The sequence below is a fragment of the Sceloporus occidentalis genome, unplaced genomic scaffold (assembly GCF_023333645.1).
Source record: "Sceloporus occidentalis isolate IW3139 unplaced genomic scaffold, rSceOcc1.0.p SCAF_19, whole genome shotgun sequence".
Classification (NCBI taxonomy): domain Eukaryota; kingdom Metazoa; phylum Chordata; class Lepidosauria; order Squamata; family Phrynosomatidae; genus Sceloporus; species Sceloporus occidentalis.
This window is the reverse complement of record NW_028316999.1, coordinates 13,517,761-13,543,713: the sequence shown is the minus strand read 5'-3', so window position 1 is coordinate 13,543,713 and position 25,953 is coordinate 13,517,761. Positions and strand designations below refer to the sequence as shown.

The following is a 25,953-nucleotide window of genomic DNA, read 5'->3' as shown; positions in this document are numbered from 1 at the left end:
AGGTTACCTCTTTTGTGGCTCATATCCTCTGTTTCTGTAACTATTGTTAGTCCTGCTCGTCTTGTTTTCAATTGTATTTCTTATATATATACACATTTCTAAGAAATATCTAAGTTCACCATGTATGCTTATAGCTGGTGTGTTGTATCTTGATCTGGAATTGTTTACTAGCTATTTACGAGGATAGGAACTGTCATTAAAATGGTGCTGACGCCATAAAAAATGAGAATTATACCACAAAGTTGCATAAAATATGTTCCTACTTGGATCATTCATAATTAAAACAATTTGCTTTCTAGGAAAAAAGTGTACTTTACATTAAGTATGAAAATTTTATAACCTACAGTTGTTCACTCTCCCTGCTATCACTTTGTAATCATAACTTAAACCTTTTGTACTGTTAGGGTAGCTGGAAATTTTGAACATTCCATATTAAGCAGGTATTCTAGAATAACATATTTATGCCAACTTGTGCTGTAAATGGCACATATGATCCAAACTTAATAGCCCACACACAATGGAAAGCAAGAGTGACACAGATCAAAGGTCTTCCAGTTCCGCCACCATCATTAGGGACAACAAAGAATTGATCTGGCACTCCTGTACTGTGACAGCCAAGCTTTATTACACCATCATGTAAGTATATGAAGTTGATAAAGGCTCTATGTCATTGAAATCTGGCCATTTCTTCGACGGTGTAATGCAGCTCAGTTGTCATATTACTGTAATGTTGGAAAATGTCTATTTCTTCTAGCATTTTAAATATTACACATTATAAGGATGCAAAAAACCAGAATGTTGCAGAATCTTGTAATACCTTTTTTATTGGACTAACAGTATTTAAAATAATAGACGAGCTTTCGGGAGTCCTCCCTTTATCAAGTCAAAAGCATTTCATACGGCTACCCCAAACTACAGTACATTATAAGGATAAGCAATTTCCTTAAAGCTACTTTGTTCATCACCCTTTCTAACAAACCCCATTCCATACCTTTCTTAATTTTCCAATTTTTTCCCTCTTTTATAGTTTCGTAGTAATACAATTCTTTAACGATAAGATATTTCATCATCCCTTTTTTTTCATTTCTTGCATTAGAGAAATTCCATACATTAGAATTTAGATGTATTGTTTCATATGTGTTGACCTATAGAGGCCCTACCTTTAGAGTGATAAGAGATAATCCTCATGCCGGAAGGCATCTATGGCCCTCCAACAGTTCTTGACAGACTGGAGATCATGTATGTTGCATGTGCAGGCCAACAAAATTGATTTCTAAAACTGATTATAACTCTTATAAGTTTGGGAAGATCTCCAAAGGTTGTTTGAGCTCCAGCGCATCTTTTCTTAACTGTGGAATTAAGGAAAGGGAACTTACATAGAGCTATATTACCTTGATGTCTTAAGAAGTTTGGAACAAATGTTAGCTCAACACCTGCAGCAGTTTTTGATGGATGGTGTTAATAACCACAGAATAAGAGACACTCAACCTTTTGTGCCAGAAAATGACTGTTCATCGCTTGCCATTGCAATAATAAAACATAAAAGTAAGCTCTTTTCAAATACCACCCACTCAACTGTTACGCAAATAATTTTGTTCAGCTTTTAATAGCGAGGCATATTGGTTCGCTGCTGGGAGTTGCTCACATTATATCCTGCTGCGGAATTACACCAATAACTTTTCCTTGGCATTCCAAGATGGTAATGATGAGCTACAATAGATTTCTGGGTCTGTTTTCTAGCAGTTAAGCGCCAGATAATTCCTGTAGGAAAATAATTAAGGTAGGAAATTAGTACAGGTGAAGTACAGAGAAAACTAGAAATGCATTGCAAATGCACACACTGGCAAAATTAGAACCTCTGAGGTCATATATAAATACGATATATAGGAACACAATAGAAAGAAGTGAGGAGTGGCAAGGTCAAAAGCAAGATACATTAGATACAGGACTTGTTTCATTTAGAATTCACATTATACCCTCAAACATTTAAGAAGACACTGTGATATATTAGGTATGTTACATTATGTGAAATGTAATCAGTCATGCAAAAACACACCATAACAGTCATTCTAACAAGACCACTTGCGCTTGGTTGATGACGATCGTGGAAACAGGTTTTGCTCTAAGAGTCTTGAAAAGCTATAGTATGTGAGCTGTCACTGGTTACATGAAAGATCGGAATTAGCGGGCCAGAACACTTTACCGTTAGCATAGCTCAGTTATTTAAACACAGTATTTTTGTTTCATGTTAATCACAAAATCACTTTAAAAATATGTATTAGTTAGATGTTTCCATTGTTTTTTTGCCCATGCTTGAAATTAAGTTTGTTCATCACGGTGGTACTTGAATTTACAAAAAAACAAATTCATTAAATCCCCACAAGAAACAAAGAATACTTTTCCATAAAACATCTCAATAAATGTAAAAGTTTAAAATGTGCACGCAGCCTATAATTTTGTTATTGAAGTAACTGTGCTATTAAAGTCCTCCACTCGTTTCTCCTACTGTTAGTTGTTTCACACTTCTGGTGATAGCTGGGGATCTGTAATAGATCCAATAAAAGGAATCTGAAATAACATTTTATTTCTTTGAGTAAGTCAGCCAATGACTGCAAGATATTGATTAGATGAGGGTAACTCGGATGCATATTGTAGCCTTTAAACATTATGTATGTATGTTGCCTTTGCTTGTTATAAAGCATTCAAAAGAATACTTAAGGAATTGGACTGTATCTATAAACCAAGCCAAAATCACTCTTAAGGTTTTCCCCCATGTAAGATTACATATAACCTAATAAAGTACTTAACCTTTCCAATGTCACATTGACAAAATGTTATCCTTAGAAAGAAGTATGTCCAGAAGTTTGATTATCTTTAAAGAGGAAATTAATTGCCCCTTTTGAACTTTCCAGTTTTTCCGTTTCTGTGTATAACATATATCAACAAAATATATTTGCCTTTCCGCCACTGGAGAACCCATCCTAAAAATATAATCACTCTGTGATCGTGTCTACATAATATTCATTTTTCTTTAACCCTTCATAATGCATAGTATTATTAGGACGATGACATCTTCAGTACACCCTGTCATGTCCATTTCTTCTGTGGTAGAAATGAAAATCCAATTTGTGCACTGAGATTGGAGGTTTTGTTTCGGTTTTCCGGTGTCTGCTGAATATTTCATTAGTACAAGCTTTGAGCGGAGCAGAGGAAAGACACGGTTTTATTTTTAGCTTGTGAAGTGGGATGTATTTTTCCAAATCAATAGGAGGCTTTCTGACGAAATTTCATTAAAATAAATTATTTATGTACAGGTTTTATCCAACAAGTTCTGGTGTGTTACTTACATCACCCAGCCAATCCAGCTCCATTATCAGATTGTATTGTTTTGTCACTACTTAAAGCTGTTCAAACAGCCTTTCGTGCTGAGATTTTCCCCTTTTTCATTGCAAACACCTCTGCTGATTATGTCTATAGCTGTCACTGATCTATTTTGAAAGCTGTAAAATGTAACTGTTCCAGATATTAACCAAATTTGCTGATGCACAGACTACATGGCCAACATTATGTGGAAACCCCTTCTAATTAGTGTACCTTTTGCTGACACGTATAAAATCAACCACATGGGCATATCATCTATACAGACAAACATGGGCAGTAGTTTGACCCATGCTGCTGAGCTCAGAGACATGAGATTATCATAGAATGCCACCTTACACGTATTTTCAGAATTTCTGCTTTGCTAGAGCTGCTTGGTCAGAAGTGCTGTTTTAGAGAAGAGGAAACTTCTAGCCCAGCTGTGACGCGTGGTAGGCCGCACATGCTCGCAGAACAGAGCTACTGAGCGAAGCACGTAACGCATAAAATGACCCTGTCGTTGGTTGGAACACTTATGAACAAGTTCCAAATTGCTTCTCAAAGCAACATCACCACAAAAATTGGATCAGAAGCTTCATGAAATGGATTTCATGATTTCATGCGTGATGCCAAGTGTCCATTGGACTGAAACAACTTGATTGTGCTTCACCTCAAACACTTTTGGGATTAACTGGAAGGCGGAGAGGCAGGCTTACTATGTTTTATTAGCATGTTTAATGGTGTGGGGTTTTTTTTGTTTTTTAGTACATATTATACTATTCTGGGCTTTATGCCTTAAAATGTTATAGCTTGCATAGTTTTAGTACTGTATGTTCAAAGCCATCATTCTTTTTACCAGAAGTTAGTATGCTAAGAAAATATATTTTATGTCACTACTGGGGGTCACCTGATTTTATTAAATATTTTTCCTTCTAGGCTTGTGGATAAATGGATGAACCAAACTGGAGCTCACACACTAATATTTCCTTCCAAGACATGCTTGGAATTTCTGCTGCTTCTGTCTCTCAACAATGCAGCCTTGCCACGATCCCTGCGATCCATGAATAATTGGCAGGTAAGACGGGCAACACGATCTAGTAAACATTGTGTATAAAGTAGTAGTTATTATGTACATTTGAAAAGACGGTTATTTGTCCTGTAGAATTAATGGCAGAATGAACAGCTGCTTTATTTTGTTATTTCCGTTCTACTTCTTACCTTGTTTGTTTTCTATTAAATGGAGAATCTATTTTATGATGGGCTTGTTGACATTTAAAGAACTAAAGAACCAGGGGGCTCTGTTACTTGAAAGAGTTATCACCCAACATTCCAACTCGCCCCTTTCCATTAAAATCTGGTTCCAGTGCATTCTGCTATGCTGCCCCTGCACTGTGGAACTCTCTGCCACATTCAGCCACAGAGGCCCCATCTTTAGAGACTTTAAAAATTAAAAAAACAAAAACTTAATACTCATATTTTCTCCCAAGCATTCAGCTAATTATCCTTTACTCTTCCACTTGTACTGTTAATGTCCAATTATGTAACTACATTAAGTTAATATATATGTTTACCCCTTAAAGCACTTTGAGTCCCAGTGTGAGGAAAGCCAGATGTTGTTTTATCTTTTTCCATTTCTCTCCCATTACATTTGGGTCATCAAACTAGCCTAATCTTATTAGGCAAATTGCTGATTTTACCAAATAACAATACTTGTATTTTATTTTGTCATTACTTTATACTTGGAAATGAAAGAAAGGGATAAAACATACAATGGGTGTTTCTTGAAATACTGTGACTTATGGTGGAAGTTAGTAAATGTAAGTAAGGGTTAGGGGAGAGAGTCACTGCTGTTAATTGATATATATTTTTTAATAATAAAAAGTATTTTTTCCTAGTTCATTTTGATGGCTATGACCCTATTTCATTTTATTTGAAAGGAAGTGCAAATTCAGATTGACACAGGATCAGTATTTACCTCATCATTAATGATATTCTGAACTATATTAAGTTTGTTTAGACATAATACACTGGCTTGATTAGTTATGCATTAACCCCTTCGCGACCTTTGCCGGTTCAGGACCGTCATAACAAGAAGGTCACTAAATGACCTTTGACGGTCCTGAACCGTCAAAAAATTAAATAAGCTTAGAAAGTGATCAAGGATCACTTTCTTCGCTTAAACGGCCTTGCTGCAATGCCTCGATGTCGAGGCATTCAGCAAGGCCGAGATCGGCATCGGGGGCCATGTCTGGCCCCTCCCCGGGGCGTCAACAGCCGCCATACATTGTATGGCGGCGGACGCCCGTTTTAAAAGCGTTTAAATGGTGTCGCTGGAATGCCTCGATCAGGAGGCATCCAGCGACACCAAACACTTACCTCTGGGTGGGCTGTGACCGCTCCGGAGAGCGGTCACAGCCGCCGCTGCCGGTGATCTTCGCCATCAAGCAAGATGGCGGCGGCCCGGGAAATAAAACAATAAAGACGAAAAAGTTCGCTAGAGGGTCTCCAGACCCTCTAGAGAACTGGCTCCACTTGCTGGTTGAATACAGGTACTGCATTCAACCATGCAAGTCAATGGAGCCCAGCTTTCTAATCACTGTGTGATTAGTAAAATATTCAAAAAAATAAAAATAAATAAAAAATGGAAAAAAAAATTTTAAAAAAATGTGCTAACATTTAAAAATAATTATGCAGTGATGTCACTAGATGAACCATCCAGTACCAGCAAAATGTGTAAAAAAAAATATAAAAAAAGTATTAAAAAAATAAAATAAAATTAAAAAATAAAGTTTATTATTTTGAGCAAGTGCTAAAATTTCTCAAAAATCTCAACAAAGAGTTAAAATAAAAGCACTTCAAATACCCAAGGGGTGTCTAATATATAAAAAAAATGGCTGATGGGGTAAATTGGAGTGGCCTAGCTCAAAGATAGGGCATAGGTACAGACTGACCAAAATGGAGAAAAAAAGCGCACTTCCCAAATGTGGCATTTTAAATCTGAAACAACCCGACAAACCCATGCATGTCGGGTATCACTGCACTCAGGAGATGTTCCTGAACACACATTGGCGTGTTGTTTGACAGTGGCATATACCAGGACCTGTATATCTATAACTAAAGTACAATTTGTGTGAAAAAAAAATAAAAAAAATTACTATTACAAAGTTTGACAAAGTGTAGTTCTATAATTGGTGCATGGAAAGGGTTAAAATAACAGCATTTGGAATACCCTGGGGTGTCTAGTTTTCAAAAATATATGGTTTGAATGGGTTAAATTGAGTTAACCGGCTTCAAAGATATTCCAAAGAGGAGAGGGAGGCACAATGACCAAATGACCACCTGAATTACGCATGCCCCAAAAGTAGCCTTTTACCAGCCAAACAATCTGACAAACCCATGCATGTGGGGTATCGCTGTACTCAGGAGATGTTGCTGAACACATATTGGGGTGTTGTTTGACAGTGACATATACCAGCACCTGTATATCTATAACTAAAGTACAATTTGTGTGGAAAAAAAAAATAAAAAAAATTACTATTACAAAGTTTGACAAAGTGTAGTTGTATAATTGGTGCATGGAAAGGGTTAAAATAACAGCATTTGGAATACCCTGGGGTGTCTAGTTTTCAAAAATATATGGTTTGAATGGGTTAAATTGAGTTAACCGGCTTCAAAGATGTTCCAAAGAGGAGATGGAGGCAGACTGACCAGATTTGTTAAAAAAGATTTGGAAATCATAAAACGCTGCTTGTACTTATTGCCCTATAACTTACAAAAAACAGCAAAAAAACATAAAAACATTGGGTATTTCTAAACTCAGGACAAGTAGTAGAGTCTATTTAGCTAGTTTTTTTACTTGCTTTTTTAGGTGAGTAAAAGATTTTTCAAATAAAAGTCATAAAATGTGTTTTTTTTTTCAATTTTGCACCATGTTTTTTTTATTTTTTTTATAGTAAATAAGATGATACGATCAAAATAATGGTATCTGAAGAAAGCCCATCTTGTCCTGAAATAAACAATATATAACTTATGTGGGTACACTAAATGGGTGAGGAGAAAATTACAGCTGAACACAAGCACCACAAAAGTGTCAAAACAGCCTCGGTCCCACAGGGTACAAAACGAAAAATGAGCCCGGTCCTTAAGGGGTTAAATATAAATACTGCGTACATTTGAGTTATTTAGGTAAGGGGAAAATGTATTCACATGTGTATGGGCAGCAGAGTCATGCTCCATGACACTCTGCTACATACCATGTAAGCCTGGGCAGCCATTGGCACTGCATGCACCAGGACCCATTTTACTTCCCAGTCTTTTCCAAATTGAACATGTGGGGGTTTTAGGTAAAGTCCGTCTTGTACTTTAGCTAGCTTGCTACTGAGCATAAGTTCGCCCTCTCCTTTTGACAGTGTGTACTTGCACTTTGCACACCTTGGATGCAGGCCTGGCCCCTGGGTTTTTAGAACGCTAAACCCCATCTCAGACACTCGTTTCCTGCTGATATAGGAGAAAGCCATATGACATGCCATGGGAATCCTCAAATTGCTTGTTTGTGCTTCTTCAAAAGAGCTTAGACAAAAAATCTGGAAACCCATGACATCCACATAAGAGACCTTGCTGATGCAGTATAACTACCCTTGTGTCTTGTTACTGTGCCATGGTGTATGACTTTTGACATTAAACGGTCTTCAGCAACCTTACCTTGTAAGTGGGTTTGGGTGTCCCTCACTCAGTTTTATTCCTCCTACACAGCTGTTTCAATTTCAGTTAATGATTATGTTTCAACCTACATCTTAAATTAATAATCATTATCACCTGTTTGGTATAATTGTTTAATCATATGCCTAACTATATGCCTAAAAAAAAATCTCTGACTTTAGATCCGGTGATCCTAAAAATACATAGCCTCAGGAAAAGTTGATTCTGCATTTTAGTTGACCAACAAAATACTATATGTTTAATTTATCTTAGTTCTGAAAATAATGCTTTTTGACATTTTAATGCAACAAAACTGGGCTTTTCAGAATATTTTGTGTATGTTACATGCAAATATTACATTATAAGTGTTCACTTTTAGTTTGAATGCATTTGTTTAGCCTTTGAGCTAGGCTAACACACTAACTGTATCCGTGTGATCACTGTTAATAGCAGCATCTAATCAATATTTAACTCACTATGCAATATTAATAAGGTTACAGACAAAGTTAATATCCAAAGTTCTTTTTTTGTTTTAATCTTATATTTTTTACTGTTTATGTATTTGCATACAGGGTAGTAAACTAAAAGTGCAATTACAGTTCTCATGACTACTACAAATAATTGATTAGGTTAATGAGAATTCCAGGTAGTATAAAGTGGCAACAATGGCAAAAAGAGTAAGAGTGTACGTGACACCGAAAGAGATCTCACATTTGAACAGGTGATATACTTGGTCCACCATATGACCAAGAGGAAAGGTGTGTGGGCATCAGCATTCGTGTAGACACTAAGGGAGTAGTTCTGCGGCTAAAGCTTGTGTGTCTGTGAGTTCTTTGAGGTGTTTGTCAGCACTTTAAATGTTCGTTCCTCCTATGGTTTTACTGTCCTTTATTCTGTGTCCCAACAGCACCAGCATATGATTCATTGTTACCATTTAGGTCTGGAGTCAAATCAATATGATCAGGTTAATGAAGTTTCATTATTATATCTGTTACTAACTCAAGTTTTGATTTGTCTAACTTACAAAGTTTTGTCTGCATATATTCAAGATGTTGCATTCAGTGCTCTTTCACAGATAAATCATAATCTGCTATAACTTTTATTAAACCATAGGTATTGACAAATACATTAAGGGACGGTATAACCATAGGGTTAACACACATTTACGACAAACACTTCAAAGTACTCCCATACGGCACCCTTCTTCTTAGCTACACAAATACTCCCTTGTGTCTACATGAATGTTGATCCACACACTTTTTCTGCAGGTCATATGGACGGCCAAGTATATCCCATGTTTCAAATGTGAGATCACTTGGGAGCCATTGCAACATATTCCCATGCATTATCACTGAGCTGTTCATCCATGATGGCTCTGCTCAAGATGTGCCCTGACACCATCCTTGCTTTATAGCCAACAGCACAAAATCATTTAGTGTAGGAAATACTTTAGACTGACATGTAATCTGTGTGATATTTTGTTAACCTCGCTTCACTGTGCCTTCCTTGCTAGCTCACAGGGTTTCTGCAGTTATTGAATTCTCATAATGATATATGGTTCGGTTTAGCTGCAGAATATTAGAGCCTTTCCGTTTGATTGCTGCTGTTATTACGAAAATGTCAAGGTTTCTGTTTCAATGTTGGCTGTTGACTGGTGAGGTCACAGGGCTGTGTCATGCTTTTTTGAGTTTAATATATTAGGATAAAGCATATATGTTTTGAGCGTTTTAGAGTCACAGCAATATGTTAGTTTTATTTAATAGATGGATTTATTAATTGTAGAGTAAAATGAGTCAGTCAAGCTCCATTAATGTTTTAACAGTATATATACAGTATAAATATAATATAATGCCATGCAAAAGTTTTAGGCAGGTGGGAAAAATGCTGTAAAGTAAGAATGCTTTCAAAAATAGGCATAGTAATAGATCATTTGTTATCATTTAACAAAATGCAAAGTGAGTGAACAGAAGAAAAAATGTAAATGAAGTCAATATGTGGTGTGATCAGCCTTGCACACACTATTTTTAGGTACTCAGCAGGTAGGCTTTTCCAACCCTCTTGGAAATCTAACCATAGTTCTTCTGTGGATTTAGGCTACCTCAGTTGCTTCTCTCTCTCTTCATGTCATCCCAGTCACTAATGTGTGATGTCCCCATAAGTTGCTGTCCCCAGGAATGTTGAGATCAGGGCTCTGTGGTGTGGCACAGGGCACTGTTGGACATCTTCCCATTGTGAAGGGAAGTAAGCATGGTGTATCTTTCATCTGCTGCAATAGATTTCCTGCTCTGACCACTGTGTCTATGGTCCTCAACATTGCTTGTTTCTTTGTGCTTCTTCATAAGAGCTATGATAGAACATCTGGAAACCCCTGTCTGCCTTAAAATGTCTGAGAGAGACCTTGCTGATGCAGTATAACTACCCTGTGTCTTGTTGCTGCTAAGTCTTGCCGTGGTGTATTACTTGACATTCTTCAGCAACATTACCCTGTTAGTGAGTTTTGCTGGTCCTCACCCAGTTTTATGCCTCCTACACAGCTGTTTCTCCATTAGTTAATTATTGTTTCAATTTGGACATTTCCACTGAGGGCTGTACTCACTTTTGTTGCCTAGGTTTAGACATTAATGGCTGTGTGTTGAGTTATTTTTAAGGGAACAACAAATGTACCCAGTTATACAGGCTGTACACTCACTACTTTACATTGTAGCAGAGTGTCATTTCTTCAGTGTTTGTCACATGAAAAGATATAATACAATATTTACAAAAATGTGAGGGGTGTACTGACTTTTGTGAGATACTGTGTCAGGGCACTCGGTGCCGGATCAAGTAGGAGTCTCAATGCAGGGGCAGGTTCAGAACATGGCTGTAAGCCAGCTGATGTGTCCAGTTCAGGGCTGTGCGCTACTTTAGCTTTAGATTTTCTCTTAGGCGCCATCTTTAGGTATTTGGAGAGAGCAGGAGAAAAACAGGCAGGAAACTTGAAGCCCTCAGGCAGGGCAGGCGGCTAGGAAGCCCTCAGGCAGGGCAGGCGGCTAGGAAGCCCTCAGGCAGGGCACAAGGCTTGGAAGCCCTCAGGCAGGGCACAAGGCTTGGAAGCAGCTGGACAGGTAGGTATGTCTGGAACACGCCGGGGTCTGGTACACAAAACTGGATCGTTGACGTAGCCAAGAGTCATACACAGGAGACAGATCAAATGCAGCAAAGCAGTAGCTCAGTATACAGGGCCAGGAACACAATGCTCTAGCAATGAGGCTAGGCTGATGCCTGGTTTATATTAAGCCTTAATTGACCAAACGAGGGGCAGGTGTTTCAAGAGCATTAGGGAACAGCATGGTCCAAGGAGAGGCAGAAGGACACTGCAGTCCAAGATCCACCTGGTGGAGTAGTGGATAGGTGATAAACCCAGAATCCACAGGGTTGCAGGTTTGAATCCCGGTGGTGCCTGACATACTGTGTATTAAAGTGTATATTTTTAAAGCATTCTTACCTTACAGCATTGTTTCACACATGCCTAAAACTTTTGCACAGTAGTGTGTCTGTGTGTGTATGTGTGTGTGTGTATATATATATATATATATATATATATATATATATATATATATATATAATATAAATATGCAAATACTCACTGGCTATAGATGGTTGTGCTTTAAAATCCCAGTAGCTTAGCAGTTTCTGAAATACTCCCATCTGGCACCAACAAACAAGCCACGTTCTAAGTCACTGAAAACTCCTTTCTTCCCCATTCTGATTTTCAGTTTGAACTTCAGCAAGTTGTCTTGACCACGTCCGCATGTCTTAATGCATTGAGTTGATGTTGTGTGATTGGCTGATTAGCTATTTGTGTTAACAAGCAATTGAACAGGTGTACCTAATAAAGTGGCCAGTGAGTGTATGTACATTTCAGTCTTCATATGAATGTTTATATGATATATTGAATTAATAACAATTTCTGGCAGGGTGCCCACCATTGTATAATAGTTATTTACCCTCTCACTATATTACACTATAAGTAATATGGTCTATTTGATGAATTCTCAGATGTTTTGTAATAGTCCTTAAATAGTGTGAATGGCCTCAATTGCCCTTTATTTAGATATATGTATCCATTCTTGCTGTTGGAAATAGTATTCCTTCCTCGTTCTGTATTTACGTAGTTAGGACCAGAACAAATGAAAATGGCATGCAGTGCTTGAATTGCTTTTGTTTTCTGGGATTCACTATTTTAAATACATTTTTTATATTTTTATTGGTGACTGTATTTTGTAGTGTAGTTTCAATTTGAAGAGCCCAAAAATTCTCAACAAGTACTTTTTTCCTTTTCCTTTTCCTTTCATCACTTTACGTTGTAATTTTTGACATCCATCAAGTAATTTGTTCTAGAATAATTGTTTTTCTGTGTTTCTCTGTTTGTAAAACTCTGCATGTATTTGCTTTTCTTCTGGTCTGATCTGCCAGATTAACAATGTTTCTCATAATTTCTTTCTGCTCTTGACCCAAAGATGTAATTTTTACATTTTTTTTTATTGCTCCCTTCCGTGCAATCCATGTTCCTAATGTATTCTTGAATACATTGCATTCTAAAGACTGTAGAGTTTGGTTATCTAAAGAATATTTATAGCTCTGTACTCATGTGTGACTTCCCCATAAATTGCTGTGCCCAGGAATTATAACTTCGGGGACTTCACTCGCCCAACCCGATGACAGTGGTGTTTAGTTTTATATTTATCATAGACAGCATTGGCTGTGTGCAGACGCACACCCCAGGGGCTGTACACACGCCAGGAGCAGTATTTGAAAACCCCATCTGGAAAATGAATTACAGGTGGTTTAAATTTTTATTTCGGGGGTAATATTTTCTCTTTTGTATTACAATTTTTACATACCAGTGCTGTTTTATTGTAAAGTATTTTTTTCCATTTTACTTACTAATATGTACACATGTATTGTGTGATAACAAGATGTGTCATGATATGTACAATGAGTGTTTTCTTCTGGCACGTAACTATGCACTGATCTAATTCTGTGTGCTAGGAGCATAACCTACCACCAGCACTACCCAAGTATATATTCTTCACAGTTTGACAAAAAACAAACAAGATCACCAGCCTTGTAAGGTCGTAATGTGGCCTGGGCAGAAGAGTCAAGATCAGAAAAACAGACACTTCAGCTGTCATATGCGCTTACATGTATATTATAGCTGTGCGTCCCGATTAAATTGTTATTTGGCTTGCAGGTGGTGTGTTCAGCTGAACACATCTCCTGCTTGGCAAAATGCCTTTGCACCTCAGTGCTGACTCACACAAGGTCGGGTATTGTAATGAGACTCTAAAGGTAGGGTGTTTGCCTGTGTGTGCTGTGAATTGTGGGAGTATATGAGTTTTGTAGCTTGTGTGTGTGAGTGATGTGAGTTGTTCTTGTGTGGGTTTGTGCTGTGAGGCGCCTGTGGGTGATATAAGTCATGGGAGTGTCAGCGAATGTTTTTGTGTTAGATACTCACAGCACTATCACAGAGTGTTGTGACTTTGTATCTGTGAACACTGTGTGGACCTGTAAGTGCTGTGCATTGTGTTCATGTGTTAATGCCCATTTGTGTAGTGAGCACTATAGCTGAGCAACGCCAGTTGTTTGGAGTCCCTAGCTATGAGGTTTATAGATTTATATGTGTCTTTCAAGTTGAAAATGTATTTTATGTATTTATGCATCATATAGCTAAACTTAGCTGTAAATTAGATTTTTTATGGAGTACCAAGTGCATTTACAAATGTGCCGCCCCTGATAGGTGTCTGTAAATTGACACAGTTACTATAAAAAGTGCAGTGTCGATTTGTCTGATCTTAGTGGCTCAGTAGCTCCTATTTGTTAATGTTTATTGGTTTTTTCTAAATATCATCTCAGAAAAAGGAAGTAAATGATTGAGGGGTGAATTTATTGCTTGATAAAAATTAATATCCTGGAACCTTTTTTCCCATTTACCCATAGCTCAGTGTCACAGTAGTTTTGAAGTATTTAAGTTTTATGCTTGTACAGAGGTTGATAGGTAAGACATAAAGCATTGTCTCTATTTAGTGGGAAATCTCTATCCACTCACTTTTCAATTAAAGGACAAAGCTGTAAAGTAGTTAGAAATTGGAGTATTTTCTAACATATTAATAGTACAAAGGTAAATGTATTCCATTTGTAATGATGGGGATGTAGTTGAATTTGACACTAGGAAAAACATGAAAATAAAATCAAATATAAACTTTCAAGGAAATAAATAAGGTGGAGAGGAGGAGACAAACCTCTTATGCCAGCAGTGGTGGAACTACCGAGGTCGCAGGGGTCGCGACTGCGACAGGGCCCTGGAGTCAGAGGGGCCAAGGGGTGCCGAGCGGTCGTTTTCAGCAACCGCTCTGCGCCCTTCTGTCTGTGCCGCCACCTGCCTCAGCGCTGCCCCGACTGTAGTGGTGGGAGCGTGAGGCGCCTGTCTCGGGTGCCGGCGCTTCATGCTGAGCGCCGGAATATGAAGTCATATGCCGGCGCTCAGCAGTGAAGCCGTGCGCACCGCGACAGAGCAGCGAGAAGAGGCCTCGCGCCCCCACGACAGGACTGCACGGTAAGTGACCTACAAAGGGGGGTAGGGAAAGGGTAAGTAGTGAGAGGGGGGGTAGGGAGAGGGTAGATAGTGAGAAGGGGGTAGGGAGACAGTAGATAATGAGAAGGGGGGTAGGGAGAGGGTAGATAATGAGAAGGGGGGGTAGGGAGAGGGTAGATAGTGAGAAGGGGGAGAGGGTAGATAGTTAGAAGGGGGGTAGGCAAAGGGTAGATAGTGAGAAGGGTGGGTAGGGAGAGGGTCGATAGTGTGAGAAGGTGGTAGGTTGGGGTGGGGGCCTTAACAGATTCTCGCACCGGGTCCTGAGGCTTCTAGTAACGCCCATGTATGCCAGGAAGTCATGGTCCTAACTGGGAGCATCCCTAGTCTGCTTCGCTGTAGACGTCTCTCTCCTGTTCCATACAGGTGCCAAAGTACACAGATCAAGGACAAATGAACCTTGGAATGTGCCTGCAAATGGGTTACATGAGAATGGAATATGGTTAGGAATGTGTAGGGTTGAATGCCACTCCCTTCCCCATTTAGACTTTAAATGCTACCTTAGGGCCCCAGTAATCAGCTGTGATGCTTATAGCGAAGGAAATGTCTCTTGATGGCTTCTAAAAAGAAAATCAAGTTCACCCCTACAATTGCCACCCATTCTATATAGTCATGGAATCCAACAATAGTATTTATAAGATTTAATAGATGTTTCTCAGTTTGTAGAGTCAATGGTCCGTTCAGGAAGATTCAATTTGGTAGTTGACCTGCTCAGGCCAACTCAACTTAAGCACCCACTCAATTGTAAGCTCATTCCTTACCTGTTGTTTCTCTAAGTCAAAGTGTTATGTTTTTATGTCCTGTTTGATAGTGCTATATAAAACAAAATAATAGTATTGTCTATTCAATACAATTAACTCTACTGCTAACCTGTCTACAATTAAAGTTTACTTATTAAGTCAAATTGGCTGCTAAAAAGCAGCAGGTTGTTATGAAAAGCATATTTGCTGTTCTATTTACCATTTGGAATCTGAGTTCAGCTGAGCTCTTAGTTGAATTAAACAAGTGATTTGACTAAACTGCGACCCACATCCTCATCACACTTAATAGGGAGGGGGGCTTGTACATGAGAAGATCTAAACATACAGATTGTAGAGAAGTAGCTCATTAAAGGAGCAATCAATAAAGGTGAATCAGGAATTTATAACCCGTGAGTTACTGCATCATTAAACAAAATGCGAAAATAAAAGGTGCAACTTAAGTGAAATGTGTCTACACACACATAATTATGCATTCTTTAAGGACGCCTCGAGGTGTTAGATACGTGCCTGTGAATCTGGGACCAGGTCCTAACAAGTAAGAACATGACACTTGACTGCTGACACAAACAATCACTTGATAACAGTTGACTGCACAGCAGTCTGACACGACTCAAAAGGTGGCTTGCAATATGCAACTCAACAAGACATGACTCAGTTTGAGAGCCTCTATATCTCAAACTTTGTAACTCCGCTGACATCTGGAACCTGAGTGAGCTGACAAGTACAGAAATATTGACAGCGGTACTTTCAAGTATAGGTTGAATTACTCCATTCAGCAAGATTTGCTAAATATTGGGAACTAGATGTTCATTCCAGGGCAGTTCTAAGGCCCTAATATAAAATATTTTTTCTGTCCTCGTTTTCAATAACCCTTATGCATAAACCTCACCCACTGTGTATAATCAATTTTGTTTTAAGATTAAATACATAACCATGAAACAACCTGTTTCAAACTTCTGTAGGACTATTTATAATTATATAATCACTTGGGGCAAAGGTTACACTACATTACATTGACACCCTGGGGGATATTTCATTTCTATTTCCAAAACAGTGGTGACTTGTTATGAATTGTGTAAAATGTTAAATCATAATTAATAAATACATGGTATAGAAACTTTGATGTGTATTGGTGCCAAGATCCGATGTGTTCAAAGAACCGAATTTGATATTTTGGTTTGTGACCCATGCATTTGATTTGTTGCCACTGCTAGATTGAGGACAGCCAGTACTACTACTACTTGCTAATTTTACAACAGATGTGTACATTGTGCCTTTTAAGTATTCACCAAAACAAATAACATATACTCCTCTTTAGGAGACATACAAACACTAGTTTCTTCCTATCTTGAAACAAAGAAATTAAAGCAGAGTCTACCAAAACAGTTGCAGGGGCTGTTATTATGTGCCAATAGGCACATAAGCACCTAGTGAGGCCCTGCTAGAATTCTTTGTAACTTTTCTTTTGGTTTAATTATTTTCCATGTGTACCAGTTGACACATGCTAATGCTTAGGGCCTACAAGTTCCAAACAGACTTGCAGATAGGTGATGCAAACTGTTTCATTTGTTCAGGTAAAAAGAAAGTCATGCTTTGTTTGGTATTATTGCCATTGAACCAAATCCATTAATATAAGCACATTTTAGCGCTTAAAGCAAAGTTCACGAATGCAGTCTATTCTGTCAACGTAGAAACGTTCATTTAATTTGCATTTTTTCAAGCTGTGCACTCCATGAACAAGCATTTGTTGTAGCTTCTAGCCAACGGAGACATAAAGCAACGCATAAGTATTTATCTTCCCAGGTTCGCACAAGGGGAGTGGACGTGTATGCTAAATAACAATTTTGCGAAAAGTCTTTAAGATCCTGTTCTTTTACTGAACTTCTGTTTTTTAAGCATTTTCATGAACCCTGCAGTGTTTTACAGCAGCAACACCATACTCAGTGCCCAAAGGCATGCGTTGCAATGATAACCCCCATGCATGTTGTTTGCCACATCGAGATTTCCATCTGTATTATGCAAATACCTCAGTTTAAAACTTTTTAGCTATACATTCAAGTCAGCATGTAGTCTTGTGGGGATCTATGTTTGGACGACTGACCATTCATCCAAAATCTTTAGCTAAATTACAGTAATCCCGAACATAAATGTGCAACGCAGAATATAGAGCGTTCTCCATCCAAGTGTTTTTTGCATGTACCAATATGGTTTACTTTATTAAGAAACTTTGCTAACTTCTTGACATTTTAATAAGATAAAATGAATGTGTATCACTTGTGCTGAGCATGCATAAGCTATTCCTAACTAAAAAGGAGACAGCTAATAGATAGTGGTGGATGAACACTGTTAATTTTTGGTTCCTTTCCCAGCTATCATTTCAAACTTGTTTTGTGAAAAGTTTCATTTGCCAAATTAGTTGAAACGGAATTCTTTTCCACATTGTGCGAGAGTATTCTGGAATTATGTAGTGAATTATGACACGGAAAACATCCCAACTTCAGAATATTAATAAACCATCCCTCAGCCCCTAAAGCCACAGTTAGGTTATTCATTTGATTAAATTCTGTGAGCAGTTATATCCCACACTGCATTTGTCATGGCAACAAATGGTTAATGTGGCAAACCTTCTACTCCTCTAGTCTAGAACTACTCATTACAGGGAAGGTAAAGGACCTGAAAAAGGTCTCCACGTACATTCTTTATGGTCCCTTACATTATATTAATCAAGAAACATGAATTCATGGTGAAATTCATAGAAGAAAAGAATTGTAATTGCATTTCATTCTAAAATTTGTATGAGAAAAAACACGTCGTTAATCAGATTTTGTACTGGTTCAACATTTTATAGTGTGTTATCCGGATATTAACTTTGTATATCTCGCTCTCCTCAATAATGACTTAATCCCTTGCTTTTAATATCATGCGTATGTCACTGCATCTCCAGAGAGAATTCCTTAGTGTTTCTACAGTTTCCATTTCAGATACATGGGACTAGGTACCACTTTCAGATCTCCGTGAAAAACTTTTAATACTTTGTACAATACCAAATACAATCCTGTTATGCCCACTTGAAGAATTTTCCTTTTTAGAAAAACTTTTTTCATCGTTTTCCCCTCTTTCTGGCCCATTGCAATTAAGTTGGCACGTCTGTTTGGATGCTGCATAGTTGATGTCATGTAGGTATGCGTTACAGACATCTAGGCTCAGATATGTAGATTTTGTAAAGTTTAACGTTATTCAAAAGTTAGATTCAATTAAATAAATTAACGAGCAGAGTAGATATTTTTATGGCACTTTTTTACTTTAGGCTTTAAAGGACAAATCGTAACTAGGTTGATAAGCGACAACACAGTAGCCCTGAAGATACTCACTATTTTACGGTAGATTGTTACATGATAGTATATAGGTTATTCTAAACATTCTGGGAATAATAGTGGTCTCAGAAGCTTCCTTTAATCCAGTTTAGTTTGTGGAAGCACTATTGCTCTTATAAGCTGTGTATTAATATTGATTTAAACTTGCTAGTAAAGTAAACTCAGTATCTCGGGCTGATTTTGTGGGCTTTGGGTGAGCACATTAAAGCCCGAGCCAAATAGCTGGAAACTAAAGTAAGTTTAGTCTTGGCAGCAGTACTCACGTACATTACACGAAAGAGTAAAGCTTTCAGTACGCAAGAAAATTGCGCGTGCCCTATTTTCTAGTTATTGTTCTGTCATGCCACGTGTTTTCTCAACAATATTGACATTAACATATTATAAGCTTCTGTCTGATAGCCCATTTCCTACAGCCTGTAGCTATATAATCGCTGTTTCGCAGATAGGATTATTTCCATTTGATGTTGCTGACTATAACACTTTTTCCAGCTCCCCTCCACCTCTTCATATTTGTTCTTGCTTTGCGGAAGGTATTTTTTATGCATCGCATTAAACAGGCTCTAAGCTGCCTCCGCTGTTTGCCGCTTCATAGTAATTTTGCAGGGCTTGGAATAACGAAAATAGAGGGTCATTAATGTAACCTTCTCTTTATCTGTAAACATTTGCTCTTAGCATATCTTCAGTTACTGTCCACTCTTAAAGAGGCAGTCGTTCCCTATTGCTAACTGCATCGGTATATCTCTAACTGAGAATCAACCATAAGAAATAATGTTTTTTCTCTTATTTACCAGCTGCGTTCTGATGATATTGACTCTGCAAGTTAAATCTCTGACATAATCTTTTTGTAAATACTTAATTTTAAACCGCAAAGCACTGACAGAATGTACATCAATTCATCTAGGCTATATCATCGGAAGAATCGCATTGTGAGATACACAAGTTCTCGCCATATCTTAAGCAGTGAGATGAATGGATTAATATTTTATTAAGAACTAAAAAAGTTGGCATGACAGTTTAAATCACAACCTGACCACCTCCGCTGGTTTCTAAAGGGGCTGTTCTATATAATCTGCAGAATTGAACCCATTTGTAACTTAATGCCACATTTGTAACCCAATTTTTAGTACTGTTGAATGTCTAAACCAAGTTTAAATTGGTTGTTTTGCCTAATTTCTTTTTTTTCAAGGGAAATGTGTGATTGTTATATGACACAAAAGCAGGCACCGATGGTTACCCATGACAAACGTCTTAAAAGTTTCTGTGTTGTTTTTTATGTGGAGTGCTATTCCACAAAACATCTCTAATTCAGTTTTAGTCTTGCTTTTGTGTCGCATGACAAACTGCTCCTGGCATAAATTACAAATGGTGCAAATGCTACATGATTGAACTGTCATTTCCGGGAAGCATTTGCTCACTAACAATACGAGGAATGATTTGTTCTAACGCTGAGTTTAGTTCTAAGACATGTAATTTAGCAAACTAGGTAGCGCGTAACTTTTAATCCATAAGCGAAAACACAAATCTGATCTGCCAAATGTTATTTTATTCACATGCATTAAAGGAATAAGTGCATTTTAAGATGAAACAAAGGGAAAACCATACACATGTTGTCTTTGTTTTTACAATGGTGATTGTTACACACACAAAGGAGCAACTGATAAATAAATGGCTTAGTATTTAAATGTGGGAATGATTATCGGGTGCTTAATAGTTTTTCGGAAATCCCTGCAAAATTCAGAGTTAATGGAGCTTTTGTTCTACATATAGTTATCAGGTTTCGGTTTTTGCATCCATATCACATATCTATATTATTGAACTTTGCTGTCACATAACATATTTGCTGTATTTTATTCTCTGAATGTGTTAATACATGTACTTAATTTACTTATATACAGTGTGTGTGTGTGTGTGTATATATATATATATATATATATTTATAAAAAAAATATTTTGACCCCATTTCCGTACAACAAATTATATTGCTATTCCTCTGTGACATTATGGGTACAGTACACATTTCATTGGCTCCTGGGGAGTTCAATATTAGTGGTATGAGTAATATATCTCTTTAGACTGCTGATGCATCAATTCTGCAAGTGCTTTCTATTTGTGAGTTGTCTAAATATAGCTGGACATGAGGGAAAAACATTTCTGTAAAGGTGAATTGGAATACAGCGAGCTTTATGAAATAAAAGCTATAGCAATAGCTTAGCCTGAAACAACACAGGCCGTATGATACAGTTCTATTTATTAATGCTCATTTCAGTAACCTCAGTTTAAGCCAAAAACACAATTCAGTAGGGAACTTTGTATGTACCTTTGAGTGAAAATATACACAAGTCAGATACAATACAACATTGGAAGGTCAGTACAACTATTAGTGTTTTAGCGATTCCTTAAAACATAAAATGTACCAAGTCTCATTCTGCCTCGCCAGCATAAAATGCATATCAAAGTACTTTACTATACATGTTTGACCTGTAGGAAGGGGCTGCAGCGCACAACACTTCTGTGCGGTCTGGTTTCCACACTCCTATTTAAATTGATAGGGGGCACTTTGTGCAAATGTCCTTTTTAGACGCCCTGTAGTTCTTAAATAAAGAAGCAGAGGCAACGTTTCAACACAAAAGTCTTTCTCAAGCTTTTCTTAAGCTCGAGAAAGACCTGTGTCGAAACATTGCCTGTGAAATAAACTCACCTTACCATTTGAGTGCTGAGCCTCTGCTTCTTTATTTTGGATTTATTGAAGGACTTGGTGGTACCCTGTCTCGTGCTGTATTCCAACCTTTGTTTCTGTGTGAACCCTGTAGTTCTTGTGAGAGCCTGGCCCAACACATCTCCTGCAAGCCAAAATGCTGAGGGTGAAGAAATACTAAATCCCCCGATTAATTTCCAACAGGACACAAATGATAATTTAAACAAGAAACTCAGAAGCTATAATGTGAGTTAAAGTGCATATGATGAGTGGAGCATCCCTTTACCTTAGCATCAGTATATCAGAACAAGATCCCCTAGTTTAACTTCTAATTTGTTAAGATGAAGAATTGCTTCCACTTTGCAGCTAGTCACCAGGATCTGCATTACACCCTCTTAAAGGGACACTCCAGCCATCATATGTGCTTTAATGCAAATGATAGATGTGTTGCCCCTTTACATTTTTGCGTGATCCCTTTTACTAATCGATGGGGGTATTCTGCAGAATCCCTCCAAATGCATTTGCCCCTTTTCCACCCAATTAGCTAAATGCCCCCGCAGGAGATGAATTTGGCCGAATGCCATTCCCTGCACACACCTCCAGACAGATCCAGCGCTGTGTGTGTGCTGAACTCTGTATGCTGGGGTAAAGTCTTCCCATTAATCTCATAGCAAGACATTTTGGACAATGATGCTTCCAACTTTGTGGGAACAGTGTGGGGAAGGTTTTTTTTATAATGGTCAGGTGTCCCAATACTTTTGTCCGCGTAGTGTAGGTGCATTTGACGGAGACCCATACTCGGACTGAGTAGCTCCGCCGTACAGATCTTCGTGGCTGCTAAAAGCGTAATTGCTCAAGGGATTAACCCTTCATATTCCCCCAATCACTAGCCGAGAGTGACGTGGTGGGGCAAAGGGCGTCAGTAGCAACGCTGTTACAATTGACGGCGGGCATCAACGAGGTTCCTAGCCACCGCACAGCTCCATGAATTTGCAGCTAGGTTCCGGACAAGCGCATTGAGCGTTTCCTGGCTTGTAGAGCCCCCATAGTCGGCCAATGATTACTTAGACATAAGAAGGGACTGGGCAGGCAGGTAAGGAGCCTCCTCCGAAATGCAACAGTGCCCCCCTCCCCAACTCAAACATACCCCCACGAGTCCTCGGCCCTAATGAGTTAATGTGACAGTGCGCATTCCATTTTATTTCTAAAGTGGCAACAGATTATGTAGCACTATTGCAATAATAGAAATTCTAAATTCTAATTTTTAAATAGACAATATGAACGATTAGCAATGACACAAACACACTTTAGGACGTGCTGAAGAGGGGACAGGGTCTCTTGCTAGAATACAATGTATTAGTCTTCGCATGTATTTTATTCTGTAAATGAATGCATGGCACGCTCATGCAAAAATAGGAAATATACCAAGCAGCAACATTTATCCTGCAACCGTCCTCTGGGCTCAATTTTGCAATCGCCATTCTTATGGCTGAGCACTGGGAAATACTCATGCAAAGGACTGCAAGAGCACAAACAATAGTATTCATAGGACACAATAAACACCTTGCTGTATGTCTAGAATTTGCAAAAGAGCACCTGGATCTTCCACGGGGCTACTGGCATAATATTTGGATAAAACCAAACTTGAGTTTGTATGCCATATAGTGCTTAGCCCACCACTGCGTCAAATTATGATCATATTTAATGTACTGGCCAATATCTATACAAAAATCTGGTTTTAGAAATTGTGCTATGCCAGTTGTATCTGAATGGAGAAATATGCTATTTCATAAAGTTTCTGCATAAAACAACTTATTTTTTAATATAAAATCAGTAATTTATTTTCTTCCTTTCTGGCAAAACAAGTTTTTGATTTTTAGCCAGGAGCCACATAATGCTTATATGTTTCCATGTTGTTTTTTTACTTCTATATAAATGCTGTTTTTTCTGCTAAATCAACAAAAGCTTAGCAGGTTTCTCTAAATGTATTTGTGAAGAAGTACATTTTGTTTCTAGGTTGTAGGTGTTGTTGACTTTCAAGCAGTGCTGCATTTATATATGTATTTTTTTGTGTTAATGTAACGTCTTTCTTGGGGTGTTTTGTATTTTGAAACACAGATATTTTAGACCTATTATAGTGACACAAAAAGTGTAACATAACCCTACTGCAATATTTCCTATGATTGGTCAGGTGGTTTGGGTCTCCATGTAGTGGTGCAAGTAGGCAAGGAACTGCTCTAGACGTGACCCAGGACTGTGCCACCAGCAACCCTTAGCAACCTAGCTGACAATGTTCATGGTTCCTCACACCCAGTAGCGTACCAGGGCATGGGGGCAGTCCACCCCGGGTGCCACTCATCGGGGAGGTGCCACCAGGCCAGCATCGGATGCGCACACCTCCAGAGCTGGACTATACTGTCCAGCACTAGAGCAGCAGGCTCCCTTGCGATGCGCGCCAGCCACTGATGCTGCGCTTCAGGATTTGATGTCATATCCCAGTGCACAACACTAAAGCCATGCCCACTGTACCAGAAGGACACGAAATAAGACAAGCCAAGAGGGAGTACTAAGAGGAGGAGGAGGAGGAAAAGAGTGAGAAAGCATTAGTAAGTGTGTGAGAGTGATGGACATAATGCTGTACCACTGTCAGTGCCTGGTTTAGTATATAATAAAAGAAGTGGTCAGGAGCACCAAAAAATTAACAGATGCATGAGCCGGGCTTCACCAGGACCCTTAATAACAGATTAACAGGTGAAGGCTCAGCACTTCAAGTTGTGAGTTGTGTTTTATTGTCCACACACCAACAGTGGCAACATTTCTACCCCTAGAGGTCTTTATCAGTCTAGTTGATGGTGGTATAGCATATCTTCTATATATCTTCTAAATACCACCACCAGTGTCTGTCTCAGGGTGACCACATTGGCCATGTTTTCCAGGGCATGTATGCGTTTTTCATATTGATGACTAGCACAACAAGTACTACCCTGCCGTATGCGTGACGTAAAGACTCATGGAAGGGAACCAATTATACAGTTATACCAATTATGCATCATCCATGCTTCAGGGCAGCATCCATACTGCAGGGCAGCACTTTGTCTGTCTGTTCTATTTGTAAAAATGATGTGTGTCCTGGAAAACATGGCTGGTGTGGTCACCCTAGTCTCAGTATATAATGATAAGTTATCCTGTACCACTGTCAATGGCCGGCTCAGTGTATTGTGATTATAGTAATGCGGTACCACCATCAATGTCTGGCTCAGTGTACAGTGATAGTAGTTGCTGTTCCACTGTAATGTCTGGCTCAGTATATGGTGATATGATTTATACTGTACCACCGTCAATGTCTGCCTCAGTATATAATATTAGCAGTTATACAGTTTTAAAGTGGGGGAGGGGTGCCACATACAGGATCCGCCAAATACTCTAGGTACGCCCCTGCTCACACCGTACCTCCTGGGAGCCACAGTGTGATTTCCCAGTCCTCCAGAAGGATCTGTGGTGCATAGTACAAAACACCATGGAGGCTCCTTAGTGTGAATGGGCCAGTTACTAGGGACATAGGGCAATCTACCGCTGATAATGCATCACAGAGATGCATTTTTTATATCAGCATATTGAGTTATTGATCATTGATTGAGTCATTAATTGTACTGTGGTGGTCAAAATGTACTTGAAAAAAACTTGCAATTACATTTACAGACACCCTCCACAATATCTCTTCTACTGCATTCTTCTGAGACAGAGTGCCAACACATGACATGTTGTGGTGCTCACCACAGAGGGTGTGTAGCTCGAGGACAGGACCTCCTTAATGTAGCTCCTGGGGTGTGGTGGTGGGGTGCTGCCATGTTTCTTCCTGGATTTTATCATGCTGAGGAATGCATAAAGCATTAGTCTGACAGACTTTTTTAGCTCATCACCTTTTATGCCCCATTGCATTGCACTTATGCCATACCCTCCAGAATTAAATATATATGCTCTTTTCTTTAGTCAAGTCACCTTTATTTATAATAGAGCAGCGAGATATAATCACCACAGTACATCAATATACATACAGGTATGTAACAAAGAAATTCCAGCGTACAGTATGTCCGAATGTTGAGAGGGATGTACAAGAAGAGGAGACATACCGTAGTATAACATATCCATAGTTACAAATTGACATATGATGTTGCTCGAACAAAAGTGACAAAGTGAGCTAAACAATCAGAAATAACAGTGGCATTGTAGAACAAACAGTACCCCGTATCCATAAAATAATGGGCGAAGAGAAAGACTCCCATGGAGTTGTATGAGTCAAATTAACATTTACAGGTACCACTGTAACGCCGTACAACATAGCGAAGAAGTGGGGGTACCAATCATATTCTGAATACAGTAAACAAGGGGAAAAATACAAAGGGAGAAAGGGAAGAAAAAATGGGGTCTCCCTCACCT

At 38.6% G+C, this 25,953-nt stretch overlaps 1 protein-coding gene across 1 annotated transcript in view; it reads left to right on the top strand.

Annotated features, from left to right (window-relative positions):
- The window catches only part of LOC149302468 (E3 ubiquitin-protein ligase E3D-like), a 61,370-nt gene extending 41,725 nt beyond the window's left edge, over nucleotides 1–19,645 (top strand). The window contains exons 9-10 of the mRNA XM_089482555.1: nucleotides 4,294–4,432; nucleotides 19,613–19,645. Of these exons, the coding sequence (XP_089338681.1) occupies nucleotides 4,294–4,432; nucleotides 19,613–19,645 (172 nt within the window). The remainder of the gene's footprint in view (nucleotides 1–4,293; nucleotides 4,433–19,612) is intronic.
- Nucleotides 19,646–25,953: the final 6,308 nt, after the last annotated feature.